Source organism: Cherax quadricarinatus, chromosome 29 (assembly GCF_038502225.1).
Source record: "Cherax quadricarinatus isolate ZL_2023a chromosome 29, ASM3850222v1, whole genome shotgun sequence".
Classification (NCBI taxonomy): domain Eukaryota; kingdom Metazoa; phylum Arthropoda; class Malacostraca; order Decapoda; family Parastacidae; genus Cherax; species Cherax quadricarinatus.
Window position 1 is genome coordinate 30,253,310 of NC_091320.1, and position 21,344 is coordinate 30,274,653.

General features: G+C 41.2%; 1 protein-coding gene across 4 annotated transcripts in view; it reads left to right on the top strand.

Moving 5' to 3' along the window:
• LOC128690475 (agrin) overlaps positions 1–21,344 on the top strand; it is a 479,367-nt gene that overhangs the window by 426,123 nt on the left and 31,900 nt on the right. For all 4 annotated transcript variants that reach the window (XM_070089666.1, XM_070089669.1, XM_070089668.1 and 1 more), the window contains 2 exons: positions 7,687–7,829; positions 9,889–10,121. In XM_070089666.1, coding sequence (XP_069945767.1) covers positions 7,687–7,829; positions 9,889–10,121 — 376 coding nt within the window. The remainder of the gene's footprint in view (positions 1–7,686; positions 7,830–9,888; positions 10,122–21,344) is intronic.

The following is a 21,344-nucleotide window of genomic DNA, read 5'->3' on the forward strand; positions in this document are numbered from 1 at the left end:
CACACTCCAAAAGATCGTCAGGTCCCAAGTATCATTCGTCTCCATTCACTCCTATCTAACACGCTTATGCACGCTTGCTGGAAGTCCAAGCCCCTCGCCCTCAAAACCTCCTTTACCCCCTCTTTCCAACCCTTTCGAGGACGACCCCTACCCCTCTTTCCTTCCCCTATAGATTTATATGCTTTCCATGTCATTCTACTTTGATCCATTCTCTCTAAATGACCAAACCACCTCAACAACCCCTCTTCTGCTCTCTGACTAATGCTTTTATTAACTCCACACCTTCTAATTTCCACACCAAATTTTCTGCATAATATTTACACCACACATTGCCCTTAGACAGGACATCTCCACTGCCTCCAACCGTCTCCTCGCTGCTGTATTTACCACCCAAGCTTCACATCCATATAAGAGTGTTGGTACTACTATACTTTCGTACATTCCCTTCTTTGCCTCCATAGATCACGATTTTTGACTCCACATATACCTCAATGCACCACTCACCTTTTTTCCCTCATCAATTCTATGATTAACCTCATCCTTCATAAATCCATCCGCTGACACGTCAACTCCCAAGTATCTGAAAACATTCACTTCTTCCATACTCCTCCTCCCCAATTTGATATCCAATTTTTCTTTATCTAAATCATTTGATACCCTCATCACCTTACTCTTTTCTATGTTCACTTTCAACTTTCTACCTTTACACACTTTCTCAAACTCATCCACTAACCTTTGCAATTTTTCTTTAGAATCTCCCATAAGCACAGTATCATCAGCAAAAAGTAACTGTGTCAATTCCCATTTTGAATTTGATTCCCCATAATTTAATCCCACCCCTCTCCCGAACACCCTAGCATTTACTTCTTTTACAACCCCATCTATAAATATATTAAACAACCCTGGTGACATTACACATCCCTGTCTAAGACCTACTTTTACCGGGAAGTAGTCTCCCTCTCTTCTACACACCCTAACCTGAGCCTCACTATCCTCATAAAAGCTCTTTACAGCATTTAGTAACTTACCACCTATTCCATAAACTTGCAACATCTGCCACATTGCTCCTCTATCCACTCTATCATATGCCTTTTCTAAATCCATAAATGCAATAAAAACTTCCCTACCTTCATCTAAATACTGTTCACATATATGCTTCAAAGTAAACACTTGATCTACACATCCCCTACCCACTCTGAAGCCTCCTTGCTCATCTGCAATTCTACATTCTGTCTTAACTCTAATTCTTTCAATTATAACTCTACCGTATACTTTTCCTGGTATACTCAGTAAACTTATTCCTCTATAATTTTTACAATCTCTTTTGTCCCCTTTCCCTTTATATAAAGGAACTATACACGCTCTCTGCCAATCCCTAGGTACCTTCCCCTCTTTCATACATTTATTAAACAAAAGTACCAACCACTCCAACACTATATCCCCCCCTGCTTTTAACATTTCTGTCATGATCCCATCAGTTCCAGCTGCTTTACCCCCTTTCATTCTACGTAATGCCTCACGTACCTCCACCACACTTACTAGAAAGAAAATACAGTGGACCCCCTGTTAACGATATTTTTTCACTCCAGAAGTATGTTCAGGTGCCAGTACTGACCGAATTTGTTCCCATAAGAAATATTGTGAAGTAGATTAGTCCATTTCAGACCCCCAGACATACACGTACAAACGCACTTACATAAATACACTTACATAATTGGTCACATTTGGAGGTAATCGTTATGCGGGGGTCCACTGTAGAAGAAAACCCAGAGGGGTGTGTATATATATGTTTGTACATGTATGTGTAGTGTGACCTAAGTGTAAGTAGAAGTAGCAAGATGTACCTGAAATCTTGCATGTGTATGAGACAAAAAAAAAAAAGACACCAGCAATCCTACCATCGTGTAAAACGATTACAGGCTTCCGTTTTACACTCGCTTGGCAGAACGGTAGTACCTCCCTGGGCGGTTGCTGTCTACCAACCTACTACCTACATATATACATGTATGGACATAAAAAAAAACTTCCTACAGGGAGGGGGGGAAAAAAAAGGTGGGATGTGCTAAACATCATGGTCATAGGCAGTGAGCGTTGATGGGCATCACTGCACCCCTTCCTGCGTCTGGACAGATATTGCAACACAGAAGACATCACTGCGGCTGAGCTGCGACATAACAGGGTATGGTCTCCTCTGGAGCAATGAAGCAGTCATCGTTGTTACTGCAAGCACCTAAAGTCGGTTCCTGACCAGCCGGGCTGTGGCTCGTACGTTGGTTTGCGTGCAGCCAGCAGCAACAGCCTGGTTGATCAGGCTCTGATCCACCAGGAGGCCTGGTCACAGACCGGGCCGCGGGGGCATTGACCCCCAGAACTCTCTCCAGGTAAACTCCAGGTAAACTGCAGGGTTCACTCATCCTGGGGCACAGTCTGATGGTGCCCTTGAATGAGGCATCATCAGTACTCGGCAACTGGGCAGGACTTCTTCTGGCAAGTGGCTCAGGAAGACATTTCTCGACTGGTACTGTCGCTGGGGCTGTCACTGCCGGCGAGCATGGAGAGAGTCGTGGCAGGGACGACTCGGCAAAACATCTGGAAGTCGTAACATCATACACCATACTGCAGTGAGCGGGCTAGCAGTCAAAGTGACATCATCATTGTGCAGGCTGGTCACTGAAGCTTGTGACACGAGGCTGACACAGCGCCTGCCGACAGGGCTAACTCCGACTTGACAAGTGTCATTCTCTCGGCAGTTGGAGTTACAGCAGAGGTTAGTCTAAGTGTCCCCAGACTGGTCTACATATAACTGCATTCTGACAGTCAGGAGGTGAAGTGAAGTAAATCTCAATGGGCATTACGAGCGGTGAACATATAAAGCTTTCTGTACAAGGGGCTCAGAGGTGCTACACAGTGGTCCAGGTGCAGACCTGTGGTCCACACACAGCTGGGCTCAGGAGCACACAGGACACACTGAAATCTGCACACACCCGCACTGCACGTGTGGTACAACAGGGCTTACTAGCAAACGACGCTTTTCTGTGCAAAAATCGACACTACACCGTACACGAACATGTGAGAACACTGAGAGGAATTAACTAACACTTGACATAGCTTCTCTGTCTTCTCGACAACACAACATATTGCTCACTGTGAAACTAACACTGTCGATCAAGGGTATTGACCAGAGAAGACACAGCATATGAAGGTGGGAGGCCCTATGGGAAGGAAGGAGATATGGCTTATGCTAAGGCCATATTAGCCTACCAAGCAGGGCCAAGGAGTGAAGGGGGAGAGCAGCTGGGTGCAGGTGGAGAGCAGCTGGGTGCAGGTGGAGAGCAGCTGGGTGCAGGTGGAGAGCAGCTGGGTGCAGGTGGAGAGCAGCTGGGTGCAGGTGGAGAGCAGCTGGGTGCAGGCGGAGAGGATGTTAGGTCAAATGCAGAGGCACGACCATGCTACCAAGAGCTACAGGAAAAAACAAGGAAGAAAATAGCCATGTACAGACAGGAACCAGAGTCACAGAGGGAAAGGCAATGGGAAGAGGAGAGGGCAAAGTCAATGTTTATTCATGGACTTCAGGAGAGGCAGGAGGCAGAAAGAAGATTGAGAGCATCATCACAGAAATAGGTGAAGAGGACATGTCTGAGATTGTAAATTTTCAGAGAATAGGGAGGTACTTGAAGGGAAGAAAATGACCGATCAAGCTGATTTTCAGGACAGAAACAGTGTGGAACAGGATCCTCCAAGAGAAACCATGGTTGAAATACTCAGCAGAATACAAGAGGGTGTTCCTAGACCAAGACAGAACACAAATAAAATGACAGCAGCTGAGGGAGAGGACACAAAAGCGAAAGAAGCTAGGAAGAGAGAGAAGGACAGAATCAGCAGAGGATAACCAGAGCAGGGCAGAACAACAAGACCAAGCACACACAGAACCATCCCCAGAACCCCACAACCAATCACACTATCCCAACACAGACTACAATCCACACTCACAGCTCCCACCCAACACTCGGCTATAAAATCCCACAGTACACAGGACCCCCACCATCACAGACCCCCAAAATAGTGTTGGAGAGAAAACTGAAGGTATGGTACACAAACGCTGTTGGAATAACAAGTGGGAGGAATGGCATGAAAGAGTCAGAGGCATCACTGGACATCATAGCTCTCACAGAAACCAAGCTCACAGGCATGATAACAGATGCCATCTTTCCAACGGGATATCGGATCCTGAGGAAAGACAGAGGGAACAGGGGGGGAGGAGTGCCACTGCTGATAAAAAACTGATGGAATTTTGATGAACTGGAGAGAGGAGACTGTGGAGAAGCAAGAGATTACATAGTGGGAATGCTTCAGTCTGGAGGTCCCAAGGTGGTAATTGCAGTGATGTATAACCCACAGAAGAGCAGGAGGCCAAGGCAAGAGTATGATAGTGATGGTTGACACACTGGCTGCAGTGGCCAGAAGGGCTCATGCAAGCAGGGGAAAGCTACTGATCATGGGTGACTTCAACCACAAGGAAATCGATTGGGAGAACTTGGAGCCACATTGGGGCCGAGAAACGTGGAGGGCTAAGATGATGGAGGTGGTACTGGAAAATTTCATGTACCAACACATAAGGGACACTGCCAGAGAGAGAGGAGAGGATGAACCAGTGAGACTGGACCTAGTATTCACCTTGAGTAGTGCAGATATTGAGGACATCACATATGAAAGACCCCCTTGGGGCTAGCGATCATGCAGTTTTAAGCTTCGAATACACAGTAGAGTTACAAGTGGAGGGGGAAGCAGGAAGGGGCGGCCAAACGAAGTCAAATTACAAGAAAGGGGACTATATGGGAATGAGGAACTTCCTGAATGGGGAATGGGGTTCAGTGGGACAGAGAACTGACAGGGAAGTCAGTAAACGAGGTGATGGAGTATGTAACAACAATATGCAAGGAAGCTGAGGAGAGGTTTGTACCCAAGGGTAACAGGAATAATGGAAAAGATAGGATGAGCCCATGGTTCACACAAAGGTGCAAGGGGGCAAAAACCAAGTGTGCTAGGGAATGGAAGAAGTATAGAAGGCAAAGGACCCAGGAGAATAAGGAGAGCAGTTGTAGAGCCAAAAGGGAGGCCCAACGACAATATGAAAACGACATAGCAGCAAAAGCCAAATCTGACCTAAAGCTGTTATACAGCCACATCAGGAGGAAAACAACAGTCCAGGACCAGATAATCAGGCTAAGGAAGGAAGGAGGAGAGACAACAAGAAACGACCATGAAGTATGTGAGGAACTCAACATGAGATTCAAAGAAGTGTTCACAGAGGAGACAGAATGGACTCCAGAAAGACGGAGAGGTGGGGCACACCACCAAGTGTTGGACACAATACATACAACCGAGGAAGAAGTGAAGAGGCTGCTGAGTGAGCTAGATACCTCGAAGGAAATGAGGTCAGATAACATTTCTCCATGGGTCCTGAGAGAGGGAGCAGAGGAGCTTTGTGTACCCCTAACAACAATATTCAACACATCGAAACAGGGAGATTACCTGAGGTATGGAAGACAGCAAATGTAGTCCCAGTTTTTAAAAAAGGAGACAGATATGTAGCACTAAACTGCAGACCAGTGTCACTGACATGTATAGTATGCAAATTCATAGAGAAGATTATCAGAAGAAGAGTGGTGGAACACCTAGAAAGGAATGAGCTCAACAACAGCCAACATGGTTTCAGGGACAGGAAATCCTGTGTCACAAACCTACTGGAGTTCCATGACAGGGTGACAACAGTAAGACAAGAGAGAGAGAGAGGGGTGGGTAGATTGCATTTTCTTGGAGTGTAAGAAGGCGTTTGACACAGTTCCACACGAGATTAGTGCAAAAACTGGAGGACCAGGCAGGGATAACAGGGAAGGCACTATGATGAATCAGGGAATACTTGTCAGGAAGACAGCAGCGAGTCATGGTACGTGGCGAGGTGTCAGAGTGGGCTCCTGTGATGAGTGGGAGTTCCACAGGGGTCAGTCCTAGGACCAGTGCTGTTTCTGGTATTTGTGAACGACATGACGGGAGGAATAGACTCCAAAGCGTCCCTGTTTGCAGATGATGTGAACTTGGTGAGAAGAATTCAATCGGATGAGGACCAGGCAGAATTACAAAGGGATCTGGACAGGCTGCAGGCCTAATCCAGCAATTGGCTCTTGGTATTCAACCCCACCAAGTGCAAAGTCATGAAGGTTGGGGAAGGGCACAGAAGACCGCAGACGGAGTACAGTCTAGGGGGCCAGTGACTACAAACCTCACTCGAGGAAAAAGATCTTGGGGTGAGTATAACACCAGGCACATCTCCTGAGGTCCACATCAACCAAATAACTGCTGCAGCATATAAACGCCTAGCAAACCTCAGAACAGCATCTCGACATCTTAATAAGGACTCGTTCAGGACCCTGTACACTGCGTACGTTAGGCCCATATTGGAGTATGCGGCACCAGTTTGGAACCCACACCTAGCCAAGCACGTAAAGAAACTAGAGAAAGTGCAAAGGTTACCAACAAGATTAGGCCCAGAGCTAAGGGGTATGTCCTACGAGGAGAGGTTAAGGGAAATCGACCTGACGACACTGAAGGCCAGGAGAGATAGGGGGGACATGATAACGACATAAAACACTGAGAGGAATTGACAAGGTGGACAGAGACAGAATGTGCCAGAGATAAGACACAGCAACAAGGGGACACAGTTGGAAGCTGAAGACTCAGATGAATCACAGAGATGTTAGGAAGTATTTTTTCAGTCACAGAGTAGTCAGGAAGTGGAATAGTGGAGACAGGATCCATTCATAGCTTTAAGAAGAGGTATGATAAAGCTCATGGTGCAGGGAGAGTGACCCAGTAGCGGCCAGTGAAGAGGCGGGGCCAGGTGCTGTGACTCCACCCCTGCAACCACAACTAGGCGAGTACAACTAGGTGAGTACACACACCAGAACCAGAAGCTCTGAGTCGACCCTGCCCCCCTTCCTTCACCACACACACAGAGGTAATTCTACTTTCACTTATTCTCTTATGCATTTTTTCATGTGCCATGCAATGCTGAATGACTCTTGTGGGTTTAGATCTTTTATTGTTACAATAAGGTACAGTACTTTGATAATATCAATTTCTAAAAAATACGGTATACAGTTGATACAGGATTAATTGAAATTATTGGGATACTTTATAAAAGCCCCCTGGTGATGCAGAACATTTCAGGCAGCCTTAAAATTAACTTATATTTTTGTATAATTATTTATTTATTTTGCAAATAATTTTATAAATTACTTTCCACTGATTTTTTAAATTATGCTTATTGCATTCATTTCACTGTAAAATAATATATTTTTTCAATTGAAATATTACCAGTATGAAAATATTTACAACTGACCTACAAATCTGAAAAGCTTACTTATTCATTTGCAGTAAGTCATGTTTCTGTATACTATCTATGCTGTAATACCTAAGTCATGATTATGTGTATGCTGTTTATGCTGTCATACCTAAGTCATGTTTAAGTGTATGGTATATATACTGTCATGTATATACATGGTCTTGATTTCTACGAGCTGTACTGACATTCATTTGCACTTGGAGTTATGCAAGTAAGTTTATTTAGGCACAGGTACACGTAAGTACAGTTATCATGCATAGTAATGTTTAAATTACCTACTTTAGGTTGTGGCCAAAAGATACCAGAGAGACGGTATCTTGCAGTTAGATGAATCTGAGGATGCCATTGGCAAGGCTCCGGGAAACCTCAAGAGCCTGGACCTTCGAGGCTCAACGTACATTGGCTATGTTCCCACCAATGAAAGACGGTAAGACTAAAGAGCTCTTGCAATGTGAACAAACTGACTGATGTTGTAGTGGCCAGGCTTAGGCTTGGTTACAGGTACTTCTGGCAGTTTGGGAGAGACAGATGATGATCAAACTAAATGCAAATTATGTGATCAGGTATATGGTCACTGTCTTGAACACTATGTGCTTAATTGTCCACTTATTGAGGAATACAGAGATAAACAGTATAATAACCTATGTGACATGTCAAGATATCTTATTAATGAAAATAAGATAGGAGATATACTAAGCAAATTTCCTAAATTTGCTTGTAACAGATAAGTGAACTGTAGATATGTAGATATAAATCCACATGTACACCTGTTAACCCTTTTTGGGGCCTAGTTCTTAGGCCTTTTGTGTAACTATATGCTCTTGCACTACCGTCCACAGGATGGATATGGGGTGCACAATAAACTAGCCACTTCGATGGCAAAATCTAATCTAATTCAGAAATAATGCAGTTACTCTCCATGCTGTTAAATAGTATTATACCCCTAACACTCAGAAACTTGCAAATTATATGCAGCTAATATGGCTGCTCATTCAGAGCCCTTCAAGGGAGGTTCCTTGATGCTAGTGAGGGGCTTTTGATCTAGGGAATTGGATCTGTGCTCCAGTTCCCTGAATTGAGCCTGAATACTTTCCATCACCCCTCCCCCACATGCGTTGTATAATTCTACCGGCTTAGCACTCCCCCATGTTTATAATCATTTTCATTCAGATAAATGAAATCATGATGTCTGTGGAAATACAGTGGACCCCCGCTTAACGAACTTTTTTCATTCCAGTAGTATGTTCAGGTGCCAGTACTGACCGAACTTTTCCCCATAAGGAATATTGTGAAGTAGATTAGTCCATTTCAGACCCCCAAACATACACGTACAAACGCACTTACATAAATACACTTACATAATTGGTCGCATTTGGAGGTGATCGTTAAGCGGGGGTCCGCTGTACTATAACATGGGTACCCCTTTTGCTCAAATACTGTAGTTACATTTCATACCCAAAAAATAGTGTGGCTACCCTTCAACCTCATAAATAGTGCTTTTATTCTTTGCATTCTTAAGTGCAGGTACCACTAGCTGTCAAAAATAGTCATTTTTCCATGCTAAGAAATAATGCAGCTAGCTCTTTTGCTAAGAAATATTGCAGATACCCAAGTGCTTAGAAATGCCTCTTTATATCTTTTAAGCTTTTAATGCTAGTGTATCTTACCTTGTATGAAGTTTGGATTTTGATTGGAATTTGTAGGTGCCAGTTTGCTAATTTTATTAAAAAAATGGGATCACCATATTTACCTGAAGGATGCTTTCAGGGTTCACTGTACCCCCAGCCTCCCCAGCTCAGTCCCAGACCAGGTCTCCTAATTTTACACAAAATAATATTTTTACTTATTTCCTTGAGGCATCAAGATATTTTTATTTTTATTTTTAATTTGCCACCGTCTTCCACCGAGGATCAAGATATTTATTTGTATTTATTTTTATAGGAAAATTAGGTCTATTCAAACTTCTAATTGTTATTGTTTTTGGTTGGAGTATGGCTGTAAGCCTTGCAGCGTCAGTTAATGGTTTCTGTGATTTTCCTGCAAGTGCCCAACACTCTCAGTGCAGTAATAATAGTCAGACTCGACAGACATGGGAAACCTTGTTAGTCAAGCTTATTAAGACTGTTTAACTGTGTTGAACTCCTGTCCTTTTTGAGGGTGATGATCTACAGCTTGGCCTTTAGAGGCTTATTGAAAGTGTTGAATTCAATATCCTGAGCTTGAAGGTGTTGAGCTCCTGAATCCCTTGGGAAGATTGAATTATAGCTCCTAAGTGTCTTGAGGGAGTTGAAGGCTGTGGTTATGGGATACAGGAAATACCTCTCTTGGATAATGCACCATCTGAAAAACACCTAATTAATTTTAGTACTTTCTATAGATGTAAGATTTACGTCAATAATAATGGTATTGTAACTTAATTTAACATCTCTTCTAATATCCTAATTAATGTCCAGGACTCCTAACAGTGTACATAATTCCTTCCTTAGGGTATGGGAAAATGCAGGGACAACAGAAGGACTAGTGGGGTGTCTGCGCTCAGTGAGGATCAATGGGCGACCCCTGGACCTAGTTTGGCCTGGCTCTCCACATGTTGTGAAGGCAGAGCATGTGGGCGAGTGCTCTGCTTCCCCCTGTGCCTCTCTCCCATGTCTCAACCAAGGCTCTTGTAGACCAACAGATGATGGCCACTTTAAGTGTCTCTGCATACAAGGATACACTGGTCAGTACCAACTCCAGGACAGGCTCTCCTTTTTATGAGTATTTTTTTCATTGCACCTGAGGGATTCACATTGAGTTGATAGCAACTCTATAAAATGAAGTTTTAATGCAGTACAAGTGCCAGGACATCTGACAAGTTCCAATAAATCGGTTAGTTTTTTTTTTTTTTTTTTTTTACATATACAAGCCTGACTCAAAAATGTGTTTATTCACCAGGAAAGTGTATAAAAAAATGATCATAGCCTATATTATTATGAAACTAGCTGAATATCAAAATAGTATAATATACCGACAAGTTGGTAAGTAAGACACACAGGCAACATTTAGGCATCTTTATTCCTGAATAAAGATGCTTAAATGTTGACTATGCATCTTACTTACCATGAAACTAGCTTTTTGTTGACACCTAGTGTCTTATGAGTACTTGACATATGAAGGGCAGCGACAATATCATTATTATTATTATTATTATTATTAATTTTTTTTTTTTTTTTTTTTTTTTTACACTCCAACAGCTTGTCAGGTCTCAAAAATCATTCGTCTCTACTCACCCCTATCTAACATGCTCGTGCACGCTTCCTGTAAGTCCAAGCCCCTCATCTGCAAAACCTCATTTACCCCTTTACCTACAAAACCTCCTCTACCCCCTCCCTCCAACCTTTTCGGGGACGGCCCCTACCCCACGTTCCTTCCCCAACAGATTTGTACACACTCCAAGTCATTCTACTTTGTTTCATTCTCTCTAAATGACCAAACCACCTCAACAGCCCTTCTTCAGCCCTCTGACTAATACTTTTAGTAACTCCACACCTCCTAATTTCCACACTACGAATTCTCTGCATAATATTTACACCACACATTGCCCTTAGACACGACATCTCCACTGCCTCCAGCTGCCTCCTTGCTGCAGCATTTGCAACCCATTCTTCACACCCATATATGAGTGTTGGTACTATTATACTCTCGTACATTCCCTTCTTTGCCTCCATGCATAGCGTTTTTTGTCTCCCAGGGTAACACTGGTTTAGAGCAGGTCGCTCCTGCCTGTACCAGCTACTGGATCACTATGACAAGGTCCTGGATGTTGTAGAGGATAAACAAAATACAGATGTAGTATACACAGACTTTGCAAAAGCTTTCGACAAGTGTGACTATGGTGTAATAGCACACAAAATGCGTGATAAAGGAATAACAGGAAAAGTTGGTAGATGGACCTACAACTTCCTGACAAATAGAACACAAAGAGTAATAATAAACAGAGTAAAGTCCCAGGCAGCCATGGTAAAAAGCTATGTTCCACAAGGCACAGTACTCGCTCCTATTCTATTCCTCATCCTCATTTCTGACAGAGAGATGTAAGCCATAGCTTTGTGTCTTCCTTTGCGGATGACACCTGGATTACCATGGCAGTGACCTCCATCGAAGACACTATGAGACTCCAAGTGGACATCAACCAAATCTTCGAATGGACCACTCAAAACAATATGAAATTCAACGAGGAGAAATTTCAACTACTCAGATATGGGATACTTGAAGAAATTAAAAATGTGTTGGGGTATACGACAAATTCTAACCATACAATAGAGCAGAAAAGTAATGTGAAGGACCTGGGAGTGATAATATCAGAGGATCTCACCTTCAAAGACCACAACAATGTATCTACCTCATCCGCTAGGAAAATGATAGGATGGATAATGAGAACCTTCCAAACTAGGGATGCCAAGCCTATGATGTTTCTCTTCAAATCACTTGTGCTCTCTAGGCTGGAATACTGCTGTACACTAACATCCCCTTTCAAGGCTGGCAGCATTGCAGACCTGGAGAGTGTTCAAAGAACTTTCATGGCACACACAAGTGCGATAAGGCACCTAAACTACAGGGAACAGTTGAAGGTCCTTGATCTGTATTCCCTCAAATGCAGGCGAGAGAGATACATGATAATATACACTTGGAAGGTTCTGGAGGGATTTGTACCAAACCTGCACATGAAAATCACTCCCTATGAAAGCAAAAGACTCTGCAGGAGATGCAGCATTTCCCCGATGAAAAGCAGGGGCGCCACGAGTACACTGAGAGACAGCACAGTAAGTGTCCGGGGCCCAAGACTGTTCAATTGCCTCCCAGCACACATAAGGGGGATTACCAATAGACCCCTGGCTGTCTTCAAGATGGCACTGGACAGGCACCTAAAGTCAGTACCTGACCAACTGGGCTGTGGTTCGTATGTCAGCTTGTGTGCAGCCAGCAGTAACAATCTGGTTGATCAGACCCTGATCCACCATGAGGCCTGGTCTCAGACCGGGCCACGGGGGTGTTGACCCCTGAAACTGTCTCCAGGTAAACAGTTACCTCAATGCACCACTCACCATTTTTCCTTCATCAATTCTATGGTTAATGTCATCCTTCATAAACCCATCCACTGACAAGTCAACTCCCGAATACTGTACAGTGGAACCTCAAGTTTCGAACTTAATCCGTTCCAGTTCTAAATTCGAAAAGTGAAAAGCGAAGCAATATTTCCCATAAGAAATAATGGAAATACAATTAATCCGTTCCAGAAACCCAAAAATATTCACAAAAATACATTTTATAGAGATTAATTCTAGTTTTACATACACACAACAAATAGTGTTCAATTATGTATTAATAAATTTAAATAAACATATAAAATAACATTTTACTTACCTTTATTGAAGATTGGTGATGGCATCTGGAAGATAGGGAGGAGGAGGAGAGAGGGAGTTGGGATTAGTGTTTGGAAGGAGAATCCCCCTCCATGAGAACTTCAGGTATCAAAGCCCTCTCTGGGGTTACTTCCATTCTCTGTCTTTTAATGCCACTAGGACCAGCTTGAGAGTCACTGGACCCCTGTCTCACAGAATAACTGTCCACAGTCCTCTGTTTCTGGTGCCTCTTTAAGATTTCCCTAAAATAGGACATGTTTCTGTCACTGAACTTGTTGTAAAGATGGCTTGTTTCAGCTTGCTCAGGGTGGTACTTCTGCACAAACATTTGGACATCATTCCACTTCTGTATTATTTCCTTCTTCACATCTATGGTGTTTCTCACTTTCTTTACCTACCACAGGGGTACCACTAGCAAGTTTCATTGCTCCCATTGTAGCTTATTTCACAGTCTCTTGAGCACTAAACACAATGAAATAATCGTAAAATGTTTGAATGAGATCGCAGGTTAGTGTTCACTCGAGCATCAACAATACCAGACTGGCTCACGGCGCCTGCATGGGGGTATGGACAGAGCGGGCTGCTGGACAGGTCCGGTACCCGGTGGTTTGAAAATAGGGGCAAGTTCGATAATAGGGACAGAGTTGGTTCAAAAAAAGGGTTCTATTTTCGAAGAGTTCGATAAGTGATATGTTCGAAATTTGAAGTTCCACTGTATCTGAAAACATTCACTTCTTTCATACTCCCTCCATCCAATGTGATATCCAATTTTTCTTTATCTAAATTGTTTGATACCCTCATAACCTTACTCTTATCTGTGTGGCCCGGTGGCTAAAGCTACCGCTTCACACACAGAGGGCCCGGGTTTGATTCCCGGGGGGTGGAAACATTTCGACACATTTCCTTATACCTGTTGTCCTGTTCACCTAGCAGCAAATATGTACCTGGGTGTTAGTCGACTGGTGTGGGTCGCATCCTGGGGACAAGATTGAGGACCCCAGTGGAAATAAATTACAGTCCTCGATGATGCACTGACTTTATGGAGTTGTCCTGGGTGCCTAACCCTCCGGGGTTAAAAATCAGAACGAAATCTTGTCTTATCTTCACTTAAAACTTTCTACCTTTACATACGCTCCCAAACTTGTCCACTAACTTTTGCAACTTATTTTTAGAAGCCCCCAAAAGCACAGTATCATCAGCAGATAGTAACTGTGTCAACTCCCATTTTGTATTTGATTCCCCATAATTTAATCCCACCTCTCTTCCCCAACACCTTAGCATTTACTTCTTTTACAACCCCATCTATAAACATGTTTAACAACCATGGTGACATTATACATCCCTGTCTAAGACCAACTTTTACTGGGAAGTAGTCTCCCTCTCTCCTACACTCCATAACCTGAGCTCACTATCCTCATAAAAACTCTTTACAGTATTTAGTAAGTTACTTCCTATTCCATACACTTGCAAGTATTTTCATAAAATACAGCATTTCCTTATTATCCAAGTTCATTTCTTGTAATACAGGTAATGTGCTATTTTTGCATGTTTTATCATTTAATTTAATGATAAAAATTGTCATTTATAACCTTTTATAGTTATCATAATTTGATTATTGAAATCATGGGGAAACATTAAAACCATAGGGTTCATACGGTGCCTGAGGAATGCAGGATAATCAAGTTTGATTCAAGGAGCTGTAGCTACCAATATAATAATTAGTTGGCTGAAAAGCCCTTGAATTGATTTATTATTATTTTTTTTTTTTTTTTCAACAAGTCGGTCGTCTCCCAAAACTGTTTAATGATACTCTAGAATACAAACAATACAAATGCAGAGTTGAATGAGATTAAGCTTCTGTATCTTTCTAAGTTTATGATTCTAAGTTTAGAGGCAGATTTGATGTACATATATTAATACACATTATGTTGAAACTTTTTTTTTCAACAAATGGGCTGTATCCCACTGAAGCAAGGTGGCCCAAAAAGAAAACCAAAAGTTTCTCTTTTTTTTTTTTTTTATGACTTTAGTGATATATACAAAAGAAGGAGCTACTAGTCTCATGCTCCCGGCATTTTAGTCGCCTCTTACAACACACATGGCTTACGGGAAAGAATTGTTCCACTTCCCTATGAAGATAAGAGGAAATGAACAAGAACTAGCAAGAAAATAGAAGAAAACCCAGAGGGGTGTGTATATACATGTATATGCTTGTACATACAAGTGTAGTGTGACCTAAGTGTAAGTAGAAGTAGCAACACGTACCTGAAATCTTGCATGCTTATGAGACAGAAAAAAGACACCAGCAATCCTACCATCATGTAAAACAATTACAGGCTTCTATTTTACACTCACTTGGCAGGATGGTAGTACCTCCCTGGGTGGTTGCTGTCTACCAACGTACTACCTAGGTATAAAGAAACTGGCTTAGAGTAAATACATATAGATTTTATCTTTAGATTTACAATATGCAAGCTTGAAAAGATATCTTATTCAGCTTGTTGCATTGCTTCTCCATTAGACAGTGATAAAGAGTTTAAATGTAATTTCTCTCAACATACTGTACTCTGTTGATGTTTGTAAGTTGGCTTTTTTTTTTCTTTTTACAATTCTCAAATTTAAATTCAAATTCAAATTTTTACTTCTTTGCATAGTTTACAATGTGTGACTGACATGTTATAAGGAGTCTTTTCCCATGCATAGTTTACAATGTGTAATTACAATACATGTATTGGTTTGCTAAGGGCAAAGAAAGCCACTATCATGCCGAGGCATTTCAGGCAGACTAAACCTAATGCTTTGCAGACTACTTAACACTAAGAACATAAGAATGTAGGAACACTGCAGAAGGCCTGCTGGCCCATGAGAGGCAGGTCCTTATCAAAACGACCTCTACCTAAAGCTACCCAAGAAATAACTCCCGTACCGAATGACACCATTCAAACCCAGCCCCTCCCACTCGCATATTTGTCCAGTCTCTTCTTTAAGCTGCCCAAGGTCCTAGCCTCTATCACCCCATTGGGAAGACTGTTCCACGCATCTACAACTCTGTTAGAAAACCAGTACTTGCCTATGTCCTTTCTAAATCTAAATTTATCCAACTTAAATCCATTATTTCTGGTTCTTACCTGGTTCGACACCCTCAGTACTTTATTAATATCTCCCTTGTTTATGCCCGTCATCCACTTATACACTTCAATGATATCTCCCCTCATTCTACCCCTCTCCAGAGAGTGGAGATTTAAGGCTTTAAGTCTATCTTCATACGGGAGGTTCCTTACACAGTAAATCATTTTAGTCATTCTTCTCTGTATGTTCTCTAATGAGTCTATATCCATCCTGTAGTAAGGGGACCAAAACTGAGCAGCATAATCTAAATGAGGCCTCACTAGTGATGTATAGAGCTGTAAAATAACTTTTGGACTTCTGTTACTTATACTTCTTGAGATAAATCCAAGTAATCTGTTGGCCTTGTTGCGCACACTGAGGCACTGCTGTCTTGGCTTTAGATTCCTGCTCACCATGACTCCTAAGTCCTTTTCACATTCTGTATGATCAAGCTCTACTTCACCTAGATTATAGCTTCGAGGGTTATTTTCATTACCAAGGGCTGAAAATAACCCTCGAAGCTGTAATCTAGGTGAAGTAGAGCTTGATCATACTAGACATATAGTAGGTTGGTAGACAGCAACCACCCAGGGAGGTACTACCGTCCTGCCAAGTGAGTAAAACGAAAGCCTGTAATTGTTTTACATGATGGTAGGATTGCTGGTGTCTTTTGTCTGTCTCAGGTACGTCTTGCTACTTCTACTTACACTTAGGTCACACTACACATACATGTACATGTTTATTTATACACACTCATCTGAGTTTTCTTTGATTTTATCTTCATAGTTCTTGTTCTTATTACTTTTCCTTTTATATCCATGGGGAAGTGGAATAAGAATCTTTCCTCTGTAAGCCATGCGTGTTGTAAAAGTCAACTAAAATGCCGGGAACAATGGGCTAGTAACTCCTTTTCCTGTAATAATTACTAGAAAGAATAGCTGGACTTAAGTCCTGGAAATGGGAAGTACAATGCCTGAACTTTAAAGGAGGGGTTTGGGATATTGGCAGTTTGGAGGGATATGTTATGTATCTTTATACGTATATGCTTCTAAACTGTTGTATTCTGAGCACCTCTGCAAAAATATTGATTATGTGTGAGTGAGGTGAAAGTGTTGAATGATGATAAAAGTACAGTGGACCCCCGGTTAACAATATTTTTTTCATTCCAGAAGTATGTTCAGGTGCCAGTACTGACCGAATTTGTTCCCATAAGGAATATTGTGAAGTAGATTAGTACATTTCAGACCCCCAAACATACAGGTACAAACGCACTTACATAAATACACTTACATAATTGGTCGCATTGGGAGGTGATCGTTAAGCGGGGATCCACTGTATTTTCTTTTTTGGGATTTTTTTTCTTGTTGGGTCACCCTGTCACCCTGCCTCGGTGGGAGACGGCCAACTTGTTAAAAAAAAAATATATATATATCATAGTTGATTTGAATTGAACATTGTTTTTTTACATATCAACAGAGGTAGTAGCAGTTTCATAGTAATTAAACTAACAAGTAGTTCAATAACAAGTTACAGAATTGTATTTTAGCATATGCATAATGAGATTGAGACAATTTTAGTTTTGAAATAATCTTATAAAATTTGGCAATTTTTGAGTTGATGGTGGTGATAGTATATAGTGTTTGTGTTGTTAGTTTTAGGAGATGAGGTGATTGCTAAGTAGTGCCTTGAATTGGTGTACAGGCAAGGGCCCTTTTGTATTTTCAGGCAATGAATTCCAGATCTTAGGGCCCTTTATAAGCATTGCATTTTTGCATAGGGAGAGATGGACATGAGGGATATCAAATAGTGTTTTGTGTCTTGTGTTATGCAAGTGCGTTCTGTTGTAGTTCTCGAGAAGAAGTTTGAGAGGAGAGTTTATATTGGAGAATAATGTTTTGTGTATATAGTAGGCACAATAATGTAAGTGGATATTTTGTACGTTAAGCAGGGTCAAGCTCTTAAATAGCGGTGGGGTGTGTTGCCTGGCACAGGAGTTTGTAATCATTCGCATAGCAGCTTTCTGTTATATAATTAAAGGTTTAAGGTGATTTGCTGTGGTTGAACCCTATGCACAAATACCATAAGTGAGGTATGGATAGATGAGAGAGTGGTAAAGAGCAAGAAGTGCCCTTTGGGGTACATAGTACTGTCAGGGCCGGATTACCGCATAGGCAAACTAGGCATTTGCCTAGGGCCCCGCGCATTTGGGGGCCCCACGGTCCAAGGGGTTCAGGGGCTCATCCAAGACTACGCACATGGTGCAAGTGCAAAGGGGTCCCTACCTAAAAAGTTCAAGTGTTTGAAGAATAAAATTGATTTTTAAAAATTAGTCAAAACAAAAATAAATAATGAAATAAAATAAAATAAAAATAAATAAACCTGACCATAGATGGCAACACTCAGCATGCCTTTGTTTACATCAAAACAGCTGTGTTTTCCTGCTAATGGGTGAGTATGGGAGATTCCTCTCCAATTTTCTGTAGTAATTACACGTTATCTAGACTTGTACTGTGACAAATTAACTGAAGTGTTGTTGATAGACATTGATGTGTATGGATAAATGTTTGTTTTCGCCTCTGATAGGGTTACTTGACCAGTAAAGACGCATGGACCAGTAAAGACGCATTTTTGGTAAAAATACTATAAAGAAAAACCTAAAAACGCAAACTGACTTCCGTTTGTAGGTTTTAAAAGCACTTTGTCCTGTCTTTAACCCTTTGACTGTTTCAGGCCCCTCTCTGAAACTGTCATTCTATTTCACTCAATTTTTGAAAAAAAAAATTATTTTTTCTTATGAAATGATAGAGAATCTTTTCCCGATGGTAATGACACCAAAAGTTCGAAATTTGGTCGAAAACTCATGGAATTATGCTCCCGCGAAGTTAGCGGTCTCGGCGACATATGCGTATCGGCGATTTCGCCGACTTTGAGCCCTATTTTCAGCCAATTCCATTGTTCCAGTTGACCAAACTCATAGCTATTTCTTTAGAACTCCATTTTATCTATCAGCTGAGTACAAGAAACCTCCCATTTACTAATTTGCACTACCCAATGTGGTGGTCAGAAATTGGCAATTTGGCCAATTTCACACAAACTAAAAAAGATGCCAATTTCAAAATAGGGTCCAGAATAAACAAGGTAGACATTCGTGGCACTAAAATAACATATGCTCTGTTCATTGGTCATATCTCTAGGCCCCTCTTATATTATTATTGCTTTCTATTTTGATTTTTTATTCATACAAAAAAATACAAAATTTACTGTTATGCAGACTACTGCATTATTGTAAAAATGGTATAAATAATATCAGTGCACTAGTGAAAGAATATTAGACTCCCCAGTTGATGTGTATTGGACGTGTGGTGTGATTTATTTACTCCTGAACATTGGTAAAAATCGAACATTTCCGCTGATTTGAGCTCAGTTTCAAGGTTGTTTTCATTGTCAAAGTAATGAAAATCATCTCTATTTCTGTAATATGTTTTCCATTTTATCACCTAAGACCATGAAAACGCGAATACAACGATAAATACTATACGAAAATACACCTCAAAGTCGGCGTTTTATTCCAAAAAAACAATCAGTTTTTTTTTTCTCATTGCACAATGTGTGCTGCAGGATTTTTTTTATGTGGTGCACACTGACCACACAGACCCATTCTCTCACATGCGGGCCTACCAGCTTTCTCCCGCTTGATTTGAAGCCGCTAGAATTATTGAGTATAAATACGTCAGAAACATTGGCTCGTAAGACGTATTTATACGTCGAAAACAGTCAAAGGGTTAAGTCTTTATCATTTCAATAACAGATCTCAATTGATTGATGTTCTACATCACTGACAAATTGTGTAACCAAGACAAATTGTGTAACCTAGCCATGTTGACCACTGAGTCTGATCTAACAAGAAATATTGATTTTCAGAATATAATTGATGATTTTGCCAATATGAAATCCAGAAAAAAGTTTATTTAAGAAGTGCCTGTGAATATAAACAATTCTTTACTTTTTTGAGTTTATATGATTTGATAGTCTTATGCATGATGCAATGATAACAATAATGATAACAATAATAGTGCTGTAGTGGTTATGGTGAATATAATAGGTACATGATGTCACTACTTTAATAGCCTAATCTAGTAATACTATGCTGTCTTGAGTTTATTCTCTTTAAAATGCATGATTTAACAAGATAGTTATAATGGCTGTTGGTAAATGGTTTTGGTTGTCTTGATGTACTTTCCCTATTAAATTTAATCTAAATAGCCAGAATGTATTTAATTAGACCTTAAACAGGCTCACACTGACCCCCCACCCCCACCCCCCCACCCCCAAGCTGGAAGGGGTCGTTTCGCTTACCCATAACTCAAAGGGGCCCCGCCAATCTGAATAGCCTAGGGCCCGGAGACTTCTTAATCTGGCCCTGAGTACCGTATCTTAGAGAGGATGCCTACTAAATAACAAAAAAAGACACAATACCGTGACTGGAACGATACACAAATAACCCGTACATAAAATTGAGAAGCTTACGACGACGTTTCGGTCCGACTTGGACCATTGACAAAGTCACACTAACCAGAAGTGGAGTAGGACGGCTATATATAGGCAGGAAGAGGTGATGGTAGTAGTAGTAGTACAAGAATGGTATATAATACTGACAAGATGAAATTAAGACACATGCGCAACACCCGGGCATCCCTATCGTAGACGTTTCGCCATCCAGCCAGCCACTGGATGGCAAAACGCCCACAACAAAGACAACCAGAACCCGCACATATGTCTTAATTTCATCAGTAGTTGTAGTAGTAGTGGTAGAAGTGGGAAATAAGGAGGACGAGCCAGTCAAATGGTCCAAGTCGGACCGAAACGTCGTCGTAAGCTTCTCTCTTCTATGTGCGGGTTATTTGTGTAGGATGCCTACTGTTTTGGAGATTTTTTTAGAAATATGCTGTATGTGGGTCTGAAATTTAAGACAGTTGCCAGTGTGGAGCCCAGAAATTTTCCGTCAGTGTGTCTTGAAATTGAGGAACCATTTATCGATATGTTTATCTGAATATTTGCAGCTCTATTACCAAATAGAATGAAGTAGGTTTTGTCGATATTGAGAGTAAGTTTGTTGGTCATCATCCAAGTGGATATTTTTAGCAGCTCATCATTTACCGTGTTTCTAAATATGGTTTGGTTAAGGTGAGAGAAGATATAGGTGGTGTCATCTACAAAAAAGAACAGGTTTAAGTAGTTTGGAGGCATTAGGGAGGTCATTGATGTAAATGAGAAAGAGACGTGGTCCAAGAACACTGCAAGAACACTCTAAGGTACATTAAAAAAACTTCAAGCACAGTATTTTTTTAAATAATTGATTCTGCTTAAATACAGCATTTTAAATTGTCTCAGAAAGATTTACAGTTTTTCTCCATTGTAACTGTTATTGTATT